Source organism: Canis lupus, chromosome 10 (genome assembly GCF_003254725.2).
Source record: "Canis lupus dingo isolate Sandy chromosome 10, ASM325472v2, whole genome shotgun sequence".
In the NCBI taxonomy this organism is placed as follows: Eukaryota; Metazoa; Chordata; class Mammalia; order Carnivora; family Canidae; genus Canis; species Canis lupus.
Genome location: NC_064252.1, coordinates 9,919,756 through 9,933,883, shown reverse-complemented (window position 1 = coordinate 9,933,883; position 14,128 = coordinate 9,919,756). Strand labels below are relative to the sequence as shown.

General features: G+C 40.2%; 1 protein-coding gene across 2 annotated transcripts in view; it reads right to left on the bottom strand.

Moving 5' to 3' along the window:
• CAND1 (cullin associated and neddylation dissociated 1) overlaps positions 1-13,008 on the bottom strand; it is a 38,964-nt gene extending 25,956 nt beyond the window's left edge. Inside the window, exons 1-2 of one of the 2 annotated variants that reach the window (XM_025476673.3) lie at positions 12,705-13,008; positions 1,910-2,053 (exon numbers count right to left, since the gene is read on the bottom strand). In XM_025476673.3, the coding sequence (XP_025332458.1) occupies positions 1,910-2,053; positions 12,705-12,772 (212 nt within the window). In that variant the 5' untranslated portion in view covers positions 12,773-13,008. Of the gene's footprint in view, positions 1-1,909; positions 2,054-12,704 lie in introns of those variants that run through there. The other variant, XM_049115134.1, reaches the window with a different exon arrangement.
• Positions 13,009-14,128: the final 1,120 nt, after the last annotated feature.

The following is a 14,128-nucleotide window of genomic DNA, read 5'->3' as shown; positions in this document are numbered from 1 at the left end:
CTCTGCCTGTGTCCCTGCCTCTCTCTCTACCCGTGTCATAAATAAATAAATAAATAATAAATAAATAAATAAATAAATAAATAAATAAATAAATAAAACATTAAAAATTAAAAAAAGGTCTTGGCAACTCCCTGTTATTAAATGCTTCCCTTGAAATAGGTAGTGAATTCTCCTTAGTGAGATAAAACATCCCTGACCTGTTCTTCACTCCAGCGACATATTAAGTATGATGCTGGTCTTTGGAAGGTGTTTAATTCTCTAAATACACTAAGCAGCCTAAATAAATGTTGTGTTTTGGGTGGTGGTTTTTTTTTTTTTTTTTTAATCAAGCTCAGTGCCTGAACAACTGTGTTTTCTTCCTCTTATTTATTAACATAAAATGAAATCAGAACTTGTTACCAATAACTGGTTTAGAGTAATACTAGAACTCCCCGTACTGGAATTATCTGTTTTTTGAGGTTTCAAAGACATGTGCAAAAGATTTTCAGGCCTGAGCTTCTTTTGAGTGATGACTTCTCTGACAATTTTCCCAATTTCTTGGTAAGGTTACTTAGCAATTTATCTATCTATTGTGATTTTCCCTCCTCCAAGAATCAGATCTTGAGTTTTATCTCCCACTATTATTATGTTTATATCTTAATTCCCTTTTTTCTTGAATATATTCCATTTCTTCCCCCAACCTGTTAATTTTAAGTATAAAAGATATTCAAAAGATCAAAAGCTCCGTTTTCTAATGAGTAAAGATCCATATGAAGTAAGACTTATATACTTCTCAATTTGGGACAAACACTACTTTTTATTACTATTTTTAAGAGCTGGTAAATGTTCATATATTTTTAAGAGAATTTAATTTTACTAAGGCAAAAAAAATTAAAAGATGAAAAATAACTAATGTAAAATTATACTAATTTCTATTATTCTGCAACTTATCCTTTTAAGACCCATTTTATTTTAAACTTGCAAATGTCCCAAGTTACAGAAAATTGTACTCCATGTCTAGAAATTCTATGCTGACCAATGATTTCTCATTGGTCTGTTTTCACAGCAGGTTTGTAAAAGCTAACCCCAAAACAAACTTAAAATCTTTATAATAAAATGAAATAAAGGAGTCATAATGAGACAAAACTTTATTTAAATTGATGCCTAATTATTATAGGATATACAAAATGACATAAATCCCAGTTTGTTACATGAAACTAAAGGTTATATTTTCTAATAACTTACTATGTAGATTGTTAAGGTTTTCTAGTATTTGATATGCATAAATGAAATAATTTGTTAACAGAATTTACTGAGAACTCAAATTCTGTACCCTGTTACTAAGTCAAATTGTCAATTTCATGTCTGATAAAAAGACACTCTTACTGTACTGTACACAATTGGAATTCTCACAATTTTTAGGAAAAACTCTGAAACTGCTGTATCATCAGTCCTAATTTCTGTTAACCATGGTTTTTTTTTTTTTTTTTTTTTTTGTTAACCATGGTTTTAACTGCTGCTATTCTTTATAAAGTCTTATTATTTTTTACTTCCTTTGATCATTGGTTCTTAAAATCTTCAAAAAGAGATGAATAGAGGCTGGTAAGTCCTTAACTCAGCTAAAAAACAAAAACAAAAAAAAAAACAAAACAAAAAAAAACCAAGTGAGAGAACCACTCTTTCTGGGGACTCCTATACTTACTTCATGCAAATTAAAATACGATAAATGGCTACATCTAGTTAAAATATAAACCTTAAGAAGTATATAATACGCACCACATACAAACATTATGCACCACTCACCTGCAAATTCTAAAGGAACTCCAGAAAGACAGTACAAGACTAAGATAATTTACCAACTATTACACTGAGTTTTTTTTTTTAATGGGGCTGATAGGGGTGAGAAGCAAGGAAAAAAAAAAACACTTACCATTTGACAGCTAAATTCTGTACCTCTCCATTTTTATCTTCCAGTAACTTCAAAATCATTTTCACTACTTTCCTTTCACTATCATCGTCCAACTTGATGGAATCTTTCTGCAGTTCTGTCATCAAATCATTTGTAGCCATAAACCTATCAAAAAATTAAATTTGTTGATAAATTAAGTTTTTAAAGCATTAATAAAAAAGACACTGTCTTTCAAATCTAATGCTATCATCCTTATCTAACCAAGTCCTACTTTTAAATAAGGAACCATCACTTCGAATTATCTCCCCCAGGTCAGTCCTGTTTTAAGTTACTGACAGGATCTACAGTGGGTGCTCTTTCACTCTAATTAACTGTATCATTGCTTTTAGGAGAAGACAAGCGCCTCTTTACTTTTTCTTTGCATGTCGTTTGAATTTTACTTAGGAAACCTTTAGCTACGAATATTAACAATATCTTCCGGGCAGCGGTTTAGCGCCACCTGCAGCCTGGGGTGTGATCCTGGAGACCCAGAATGGAGTCCAACATCGGGCTCCCTGCATGGAGCCTGCTTCTCCCTCTGTGTCTTCTGCCTCTCTGCCTGCCTCTCTCTCTGTCTCTGAATAAATAAAAAACTAAAAAAATTTAAAAAAAACAGTATCTTCCTATACAATATTGTGTGTTGGGAATGAGAGGTGGGGGTCACATTAAAAAATTACTGGGAAATTTCCAAAATACAAATTCTCACCTCCACTCCAACTCCCATCATAAGGTATCCAGTCTATTTTCAAAATGGTGAAGAGGTGATTCTAGAACATTGTTCCATCTGACATCCAGCCCCCCCCTCCCCTTAAGAACCACTGCCAAAGACAAGTTTAATATTGAAAAGCCTAACAAAAAATGTAGAGCGACCAACTGTTTAAACTCAGCTTTAAATAAAAGGGTTGAACAGAAGACAAAAATAAGGTAAAGAGTCTCAGATTTTTTTCTCATATACCTCATCAGACAATTCATTCTTTTAAAAATAAATCCTCAGAGTAATAGATAATTCACCTGAAATAAAGCCCCCATAATTCATTTAAAGGCCAAATGAATTTTTCCAATGATTCTGGTTCTTCTCTACTTATTGAAATAACCTAACTGCAATAACAACTACTTAATGCCTTTTTGTTGTATTTGAACCAAATCAAGTTTGAGTAAAAAGTGTACTACTTTATACTACATATAGGAATGTCAAAATCTGTTTAATTAAAAAACACTATTGAAGCTGAAATGATATATAGCCATGCAGATAGTCTGGCAATACAGGTGATAAACTATGTGATAAAGATCGGCAAAATAACTTATTAATTTAGGAACTCATTATTTTAAGGAGTCAGTATGTTCATTTAATGCTAATTTGACAAAGTTTTTTTTTTTTTGACAAAGTTTTAAACTACAATGCAAAAACAATTCTTCCCAAGTTTTGTGAAACAGCTTATAAAGTCTGTGTTCAAATTAGGATTATACTAGATAAAGTACTTTTTAAAAATAAACATAGTTCTAATCAGTGGCCCCTTCCCAATTTATATGATGACTAAAGAAATTAAAACCACACAATATTCTAGAAAATAAACAAAAAACTGAATAAGAGGCAACTAATGCAGGAATTCTTTATGAAAAGCATTAAAATATCTTAGCTATTTTACTTACTTTAAGATCATGAAATAAAACCACAGTAGTTGGGACCTCTAAAGATCCCTGAAATGTTCATCTGGTTGGAAAGAAAATGACCATCTTCAATTTAGGTAAAAAAGCAAATAACCCTAACGCAAAAAGTTGCTTTATGGTTCTGAAGGGAATCTATTGGTACACACATTCTTTCCTTGATTTACCACGTATTTACTCATTGCCTACTACACTACAAAGGCTGCACTATGAACAAAGGATAGACAACAATAAAAGAAGTCTGAATTTCAAAAAATTATGATTAACGCAAAACCACAAGATACCACCTCACAACAGATTGGCTAGTCTCAAAACTACAAGAAATAATAAGCACTGGCAAGGATGTGGAGAAAAGGGAACCCTCGTTTCCGGTAGTAGGATGTGAAATGGTGCAGCCACTATGGAAATTGGTTTTGGAGGTTCCTCAAAAAAGTAATAGCATATAATCCAGTAATAAGCCCACTATTTCAAAAAGATATATGCTCCCCTATGTTCATTGCAGCATTATTTACAATAGCCAAGATATGGAAGCAAATGGACTAAAGAACAAGGGAATATTTTATGGAATAGCCATAAAAAAAAAAAAAGAATGAAATCTTGCCATTCTCAACAACATGCATGGACCTAGAGGGTATGAAAAGGTATTAAGAGGCACAAACTTCCAGTTACAAAATAAATGGCAGAGATGAAAAAGTAAAGCATAGGGAATATAGTCAATAACATTGTAATAATTTTGTATTGTGACTGACTATACTTAGCATGGTAAGGACTATATAATATATAGAATTAGAATTGTCAAATCACTTTGTTGTATACATACAACTAATACAACATTGTATGTCAACTATACTTCAATACAAGTTTTTAATTTTAAGAAAACTATGACTAGATTTTTTTTAGAGTTTTAAACATTTTTTATAAAGTTGAAATGAGCACCAGTATAAATAGCAATAGGTAGTATTTTTAAAAATCAGAAAAATAAACTGAGATAGTATGAAGTTATGTTACTTTTAAATGGTGACCTCCAAATTATAAAGTCCTAACAATTTCTTCCTTCTGTTATTTTGGTATAAAAATTTGTACTACAAATCATCCTATGAGAAAGTTGTTTAACCAGCTAAAAAGCTGTCCATGGCAGATTTAAAAGCCAATTTGTAAAATGTCTCTTAAGCATGTAAAGTTTTAGGCATGGTGCTAAGACCTAACATGATAAAACAGACTTAAGTCCCTTCCTAACCTTTTCATCTAATATGGCAGCCAGGTAAAGGGACAAATCTTAATCTTACAGATTTTTAAAAATACTCAAGGACATCTGACACTGATCACAGCAAAGAACAATTAGTTTAGATCTCACTGATTAACAAGGGTGTTAGTGGGGAAAATGAGGCATGGGGAAAGCTGGTTTAGAATTTTAAATTTTTATTTTTGTCTGTGTTGGGGTGGGGGTGGTGGCAGCAGCAGCAATGCTGAGGGCCAGAGGTATGACATTTTCGAGTGAAGGGCTGAGAAGGAGTTAAGTGTGGCTGGGACATAGGCAGATAGAAACTTAACAGGAAGAAGATGAAAATGTAGGCTGATGTTAAGATAATAAGATCTTATATACTCGCTGACTATACAGTGAGAACCTATTATGTATCAAGTACTGTACTTGATCCTGTGTAAACAAGAGATGGCAAGAGCAAACAGAGCTACTGCTCTGTTGGAGCTTACAAGACAAATAGTCACACTAGTTTTAAAAACTACATATATGGGTCAATTATATACGTAATTATGAACAGAAATAAATCCTAGATGGGATGGAAAGGAATATGGAACAAAGAAAATTCAATGGTAGAACAAAGTATCCTGATGTAGACTGCACTAGAGGTTGTGCGTCAGGAAGGACTAAACTCTTAAACTCTGAAGCACGGGCAGGAATTTTTCTTAGGTGGTAGGGGGAGGCAAGAGATTAAGGGGATTTGGGGGTCTTTTTTTGGATTTTAGTCTTTACTCTAAGAGCAATGGGAAGCTACTCAAAAGCATCTGGGGCAGAGATGGGGAGTATACAGAAATGACCAAATGTGCACTCAGAAACATTACTCCAGCTATACTATGGTCAGAGTTAAGAGGGAACCAATCTTCATCTAGCCAAACTGACTACAGAACAGTTAGGAGTTACTGTAGCAGTCTAAGTGAGAAATGATGGTAGCTAGAATTAGGGTTATGACCATCAACCAACCAAGAAAGAAAAATGGACAATTCTCATGATTAGCAGAGTAAATGCCTTGTTTCACCTCACATATTGTAAAAAGTATCCTCTATCTAGTGCCACATCTTTTGCATGTTTGTGCTTTTTGTTGATAGTTCTGTTCAAAATGATCCCCAAGCATAGCGAAGTGCTGTCCAGTGTTCCTAAGTACAAGACAGCTGTGACGTGAAAAACATACATGTAATAGATAAGCTTTTCTTAGGGATGAAATGATGGTGCTGTTGGCCGTGAGCACAATGTGAATCAACACATTAAGTAAGGTTGCCTTTAAATAGAAATAAACATAAAACGAGGTTATGAACTGATCATCTATGAAAATGCTGTGACTAAAAGGCTCACGGGAACCTACCATCATATTTCCTCCAGAAGTTAATGGCTTGGTATCATTAATTCAACGTTCATGGGTAACTTTATAGTACTACCTACTGAGAATAATGAGAACCAACTATATGAGATTTAAAAGGTTAAAATAAGTCTTTGAGGTGGATTAGATATGGGGACGGTAAGGGAGGAGTTAGAAAATGGACAAAGAAGAGGAAAACCACAGGACTTGGGTATTACAGTCCGGTATGTATCCTTTCCAGAGTCTGTTATTTAGCGCCATTGTCTGGTCAGATCGTTTGACCACTGATCTTACAACAGGAGAAAGGATTCATAAACCTGGCTCAACTACAGACTACACTGAATGGCCATTCATCTGAGCCTAATCAACAAAAATCTCAACAATAATGAAGTTGTGAACATCATAAATCAAAGATGTTCTACAGCCCAATATGATCTGTCCTCGGCCAAAAGGGGGGATTGAGAAAGAAAAAAAGAAAACCGTAAAAGTCCAGGAATCTAAGATTCATACCCATATCTGAATATTATTCCAAATTGATCTGATGCTTACAACAAAAGCATCATTTTCCTGGACATAAACCACCCCAGAGAACATCCATTTCAGACAAGTTCACTTAACACAAAATACCAAACATCTTCCTCTCTAACTCATTGACTGCTATTTCTTCACCAATTATAGCCTTTGCTCTGCTTTAGTCTTCCCTCCTTGTAGATGTCAAATGATGGAACTGCCCCACCTTCCAACAATCCAGTGTGAAACTCTACTTCCTTAGACTCTTCCCAAAATTATCCAAATGAATAGGTCCTGATACCCTTTAACTGAGACTTCCCAAAGTGTGTGTTCTCCCTCACTATAATGGTAATAAACCCAACCTGTGTCAAGGATGCCTCTCTAAGAGAATTTCAAGAAGAAAAAAGTGATAAACAGTAGTTTTATATCTAATAAATGAGCATAGAAAATACCCACTGAATTAGTGGTACATAGAGCTTGTAAGAAACTTGGAGGGGAGTAACTTCAGTGATCTTAGGAGGGCAATAGCTAAGAAGTTTAGAGTTTATCTTGTAATCAATAGGAATTAGTGGGGAAGACAATGATCGGCTGTGATAGAAAATTCTAACGGAAAAGTTACCAATAGACTGGATTAAAAAGAGGCCTGAGACAGGAAGACTAATTTGAGAAATACTTAGCAGAAAATTAAATGAAAGAAAAAGGTAGAAGGGTGACATGAGGGTTTTCCAACTGGAACATCTGGTACATGGTAATATAAAAAGGCAAAGTAAGAATACAAAAGGCTTAAGGTGAGAGAGAGCAAAGTTAAAATGTTAACTTTCGGGCTTCTACGGCAGTCCCAGGTGGATATAACCTACAGGCAGTGCCATCTCATGTATTCAATAAATATTTTAGGGGTATCATCATTAAGAACTGTGCCAGGCTCTGCAAACAGTTATGAATAAGACAGTCTGTAGACTAGAACTTACACACCTGGCTGATTCTACTGGACTTAAAGTTCCTTGCAGGGAGAACTTATTCATCTTTAGTAAATCCAATGCAGAGATATGCAGAAACAATGGTAGAAATGGATACCTTGTACAATGAGCAGTCTCACAACCCTTCCCCTCATACACAAGCACAATTTTACCCTTGTTATTAACAGAAATCTAAATGATATGGGCCAACTGCGCCATCCAGTGAACCAATTATTTTTCAAAGAACTCATACACACACCACCATCTCATTTTCTCATTTATTCCCTTACGGTATGAATTTAGGAAGGTCTTAATACTGTCCATGTAAATAAAACTAATTTTTTAGTCCTCTTTCTTCTTCCTGGTTTCCTCAATGAGATCTATTTTTCCAGTGGTGAGCCTTAATCACTGCTGATAATCAGTGTTATAAGTATACCTTTATCAACAAAAATCATGTAGTGAAATCCAGTAACTTACTGCCGTCAATCTGCAAAGTACTTAAAGTGTCCAGAAAACACCTTCTTAAGCTCTAAAAATCTGTTTCTTCTGATTAAACAAGTAGTGCAGAGAACCTCACTAGTATTTACGGTCACATTATTGTTTCAGCTATGTTACAGGATCTCTAAGGTTCCTTCCAGCTCTGAAAGTGTAGAATTCCCAGGCCTGAGATTTTTATTAGCATTTTAAAGTTTCCAAGAAAAAACACCTAATATCCAAAATACACACACACTAAATTTGGTGGCATAAACCATTATCAAACTAGGAAATTCTGCAATGCAGTAAATTATTTTAAGATTGTACCAAATGGTATTTTAAAAAATTGATTGATTTCTGAATGAAAATGGTTTCTGAAATTTCCCCAAATCCTTACATGCTTAAAAGAACTCTGTAATTAAAATCCAACTAAAACTAGTACCTGAGAACCCACAAGGCTCAGTTGGAGGATGTAGTTCAGTAAAATGAGGTCCCTACCCTCAAGCGGTTCCCCTCAACCATACTCCCAGCTGCAGTGAAGGTCACCAACTTGTACAGTGTGCCTTCAGGCTTATACTCATTTTCCCTACCTCCAATTTCAAGAGCTAGCTCAGATGACTCCACAAACATGAATCTCCTTGCTTTCATATTCTCTGCCACTTAAGCCTGACAACTACACATTGCCGTGGGTTCTTCATCTTCATAGAAGTGTCTTAACCATTGAACAAGCATGTAAATATTACTCAGAGCAAGCACTATATCTTAAACATTTTGTAGTCCCTCTCAAGGAATTACTAAAAGTGTTTTCCAGTACAAAATATACCATAAGCCTAATTGAGAGAGAACTAAAATCTAAGTTCTTAAATTCCTAGTCAAAACCCTGGAGAAGTAACATAACATGGTAGTTAAGATTAAGAGTTCATGGTGGATTGGGGGGCGAGGAGGTTGTCTGGAAATCCCAGATCTAATGTCTAACTCACTTTGGCCAAGTACTTAATTAACATCACATCTCAGTTTCTTGGACTGGAAGAGAGATTGTTAGTATCCACATTACTAGAGTTATAAGGATAAAGAGGATCAAGTGTATATAAAGCCAACAGAAAGCATTAATGTAAACTACTACTATGTAGAGAAAGGAAAATGTGGTAAATTTTCTTTAGCTCTTGATTCCTTGCAATACTTTAATTCAGTTGGTGGTAAAGCATATGAAAATAAAAGCAAAACTTCAGTTACCTCAACCCACTGAATTTTCAATATTAACGAACAGTATCCACATGGTTCATGCATTTAAGTTTTCATTCTGCTATCTACAGAATTACCTACGTACTGACAATAAACCTTAATATACCATCTTCAAAGAGTACAGAACTCTAAAACATGAAAGAAAAAGGGTAACAGATGTACCCTCTCACCAATAAATTGAACCCATGAATCAAATCCTACAAAATGATTCTTTAAAAATGCTGACATCTGATTATTTTGAAGCCTGTACCTATTTCCTTATTTTCTTTACATGAACAGACTATGTCATTATCCGGAGACCTAAAATTTCAGGCCTATAAGGGACCTTTTATAAGTACCCACATACAAGTCTCTCCAAGTAAAAATTTATTCCAAATTAAGTAACCTGCCTAAGACCTCACAGCTAGTTCACAAGAAAGAATCCTACTAGACTAGAACCCATATATTGTGACCAGTAGGTCCTATGCTCTTTGGAATCTACCATGAGAAGAATAATGTTTTTTTCCTGTTAGACACATTATTGTTTTCCTCTTCCCTTAGCACAAGAAGAGTGGTTTGCACTAGATATTCTATAATATTAACTCTGACCTCAAGATTTTTCTGGTAGGTATTTTAAAACATGTAGCAACAACCTGTGATATTTACACCAAAATAAATTTCAAATGAGAAAGTACACGGCATAATTTTTTTAAAAAAGACACATACATGCAAATAAATGCCTATACCGATATTATACAGAAAAAAGGCTCAAAATACTTGACTTCAAATGCACACTATTTGAGTTAATCTCTTAAATATCTGTAATTTAGTATATACACACAGTACTTTAGTTCCAAAGGCTTGCCTGTTAACTGGATGGCTTCAGCGTATTACAAGTCTTTAAAACAAAGTTAATGAAAATATCTTAATGCCAAATTGTTGGAAGTCACTGTTTCTACACTTATCTTTTACACTTTTCTTCTTCTTCAACTATTAGAAATATATCAATACTACACTTCTAGAATAATCATCCTCCAAGCAATGTTTTTTTGATTTACTCTAGCTGAGACTGGGAGATAATTCTTATCAAGTTCAACACTGACTACAGCTTAATATCAAAGCATTATGTCTTTCAAATAGTTTATTTTAAAAAGCAAACACAAAAGCATGCAATATATTAACTTTACAAGAAATTTAAGTAGCTGGAGTCAAAAATCACATATACAATATTAACACTCCTTTCAACATGTTACCTATACACAAGTCTGCCTAGTTGAACAAAATCATGCTATTATAAGGAAGTGCTGTCTTTAATCTGAAGTTGAATACAATCAGCATGACTTTTCTAGTACTTTCACAGAATGAGCCAAAATGACAGCAAAGGGGGGAAAAATCACACCACACACTTTAAGGCTGTACATATGTACATACATATCCCACTCAAATGTGTATTTAAATTTCAGTGTCTTGCACTGGGAGCAAGTGAAACTTCATAGGGAAGTAAACAGCATTCTAATCCTTAAACACACACACACACAAAAGAAAAAAAAAAGCAAAACTTTTATTTCCTCCAATAATCTAGATTTTGATCTACACAAATCTAAAATACCAAAAACAAAAAAACAAAACAAAAAAAACAAATCATGTCTCTTCCAAAAAGTCCCAACGCTAAAATCTTTGGTATTGACAAACTGGATTCTCAAAGTTTCAAAATGTGACACTTAACAACTCCCTAGGTAGCAAAACTTTAAAAATTACTCTGGCTTTGAAGTCACAGAACCAAAACTGTTATTTCCCTGGCCACGTGACTACACCAGGACATCAACTTAATCTAGGGACACGATCACTACAGTTTTTCCCGCTTCTCCTTTCACAGATGGGAACATCTCTTCCTGGTAGATGAGGTCTGGACCGGTTTCCAGGTGGTAAAGGATTACCGTTCACACATACACAAAACAAAGTAAGGTAGCTCCCAGTCACAGTTTTAATCGACGGTATCTGTACTTTCCTTAAAAATGCTCACAAAATACAAGCACCAAAGAAATAGTTTTGTTGTTGTTTTTTTTTTTTTTTTTTTTAGATCGGGAGCGTATTTATTCTGTGATGGGACAGGAGGTGGGAAGGAAGGAATGTAACCACCACACTAGTGCAAAAGAAAGGGCGGTGGGGGCGGAACCAGGACAAGCCGTGGAAACCACCATTCTCCGACGTGCGTGTTCCCAAGGTCCGGAACGCACAGCACAGCGACCCGGGGCACGAGCTCCGCCAAAGCCTCCTAATCCACCACCTTCATTTTTTTAAGAACGTCCATCAGCAAAGATGCATTCGCTCGCTTTACTTTTCAGGGTTAAGGTTCCCGAATTCACCCTTCTGGCAGTAATTTTGCATATAAGACAATGAGACTGAAACCCCGAGAGCCCGCTTAGTTTTCACCTGACAAGGTTAAAAAAAAAAAAAAAGAAAAAAAAAGACACGAGATGCTGGCGGGAAAGCCCTGCGAGTCCGGTTTCCTCACCCTGGCTGCGCCCCCCGCTCCCACTCCCTCCCTCCTTCCCACCGCCACGAGGAGAACCGGCCAGGCAAAAAGTTCATAGGGACCCAATCTGCAGAAAGCTAAAGCTAAAGCTAAGGTGAAAAAAAAAAAAGAAAAGAAAAAGAAAAAAGAAAAAAAAAAGGGGGGAGGGAAGAAAAAAAAAAAAAAGCAAATCATTGGAGCTGAATGCACCTAGGCCCACTCCCGTCTGCGGGCCGAGGCGGCAGCGGGGGCCCGGGGCGGGCGGCAGGCTGAGCCCCGGCGGGCAGGGCGGCCTAGGGCCTGCGGCGGGCTGCCCCGGGGGCCCGGCCTCCCGTCCTCCGGGCCTCCCCTCCTCGGGTGTCCAGGTCTCCGAGCCGCCCCGCCTCCAGGGCCTCCCCTCCTCCGGGCCTCCGGGCCTCCAGGTCTCCGGGCCTCGCCTCCTCCGGTCTCCGGGTCTCCGGGCCTCCCTTCCTCCCGGCATCCCCTCCTCCAGGTCTCCGGGCCTCCCCTCCCCCCGGCCTCCGGGCCTCCGGGCCTCCAGGCCTCCCCTCCTCCCCGCCGCCCCCACCGCCCGTCCCTACGCCCGGGGGCGAGCCTGCCCCGTGCCGGGGCTGGGGGCGGGGAGGCCCGGGGACGCAGGAGCGGCCTGGCAGGCGCGGCGGGCAACGGCCCGGGGCGGCGGGCGGCGGGCGGCGGGCGGCGGGCGGCGGAGGGGGAGGGGGCGGAGGGCGGGAGAGGGCGGCCTGCGGGGCGCGGGGCGCGGGGCACGGGGCGGGGGCCGAGGGGTGGGGCCCGGGGCGGCGGCCGCGGGGGCCCCAGGCCGCACCGCCGGGCCGCGGCCTCACCTGAAGTCCTTGTCGCTGGATGTCATTTTCTCCAGCAGATTGGAGATGTGGTAGGAGGCGCTCGCCATGTTGGCGGCCTGGGTCCCGCCCGCTGGCGCTGGCGCTGCCGGTGCCGCCGCGGAGGCCGGGCTCGTCGTGTCGCTCGCGGCGGCTCCCGCTCGCAGGGGCGCGGCGCCTGTCCCTGGGCCTAACGACGGCGGCGGGGCGCGCTCATGGGCCGCGGGGAGCCGACGCCTCCGCTCGGCCGGCCTCGCTCCCGCGCTCTCCGCGCTCGCTCCCCGGGCAGGCGGCCAGAGCCCGCCCACCTCGCTCCGGGGCGGGGGCGGGGGCGGCGGACGCGGGCGCGGCGGACAGCGGGGTCAGGGTTCACGGAGGTCTCCCCGCGCACGCTGCGGCGGCGCCCGCCGAAACGCGACCCCGTTGGCTGACGGCCCCGTCCGTCTCCGCGTGACCCGCCCCCCAGGCGGCATGACAACGACCCAAAGCGGCTGTTCTCGCGAGACTTGACGGCGGCGGTTACGCGATGGGGGGGGCCCGCAGTGGGGGGGACAAACGTGCTGTAATGAGAATAACTTGACTTTTTTTTAATGTTTTATTTTTGTATCCGTAGGACTGTAACGATTTCTAATTAGCATAAAGCGAGGGAGTAATGCTACTGAAGGCACCAACATAAGAATGATTACAAGCGGCTTCCTTTCGAACCGGACGCGTGGCCTACTTTGCCTCCACCGCCGTGAAAATAATGCTGCCACGTGAAAACCACAAATCCCAGAATTCCGTCGGGGTGGGTCGGGATGGGATTGGCTGAAGGAACTTGTAGCTTCCCCATTGGCTCCCGGGAGAGGAGTGGATGCTGGGATTTGTAGTCTAAAGAGTCGGTAGCGGAGGGTTAAAGCTTCAGCTGCCCGCGCGGTTGGTTTCCGCCGCGTATTCGGGATTTTCCTTTTTAGAGGCCCGTTTGGCTGTTGCGGGATGTCTGCAGCGCTAGGCTGCCGCGGTCTGGGCAGGCGCAGTGCGGCTCAGGGAGCGTTCTTGGCAGATGTGCAGCAGAGAGGCTTGCTAGCGCTGCTCCTTGGGGGCGGGGGTGCAGGCGCTGGGGCTCTGCTGGGCACGCTCCTCCCCGCGCGCATCCCTGAGCTCGCCGAGGGCCGGCGGTGGTAGGCACCTACTCGGTGCATTCGGAGCCGCCGAAGGCCCACCCTCTGTAGCCAGCTCTCATGGCCTTGAGGCTCCTGCAGCTGTATTGCATTGTTCCCAGAGACGCACACACACAGCGGTGGGAAGTCCAGTCATTGGTTGCAGGCTTTATCTGCTTTCATCGGAATTGGAGCTGGCTAAAGGAAGACAGAGACAGCCCAGTCAAGCGAGAAGGAAAATTCTGTCTCAATCCGTTACTGCTCCTGTTCAATAAACAAAACACCTAA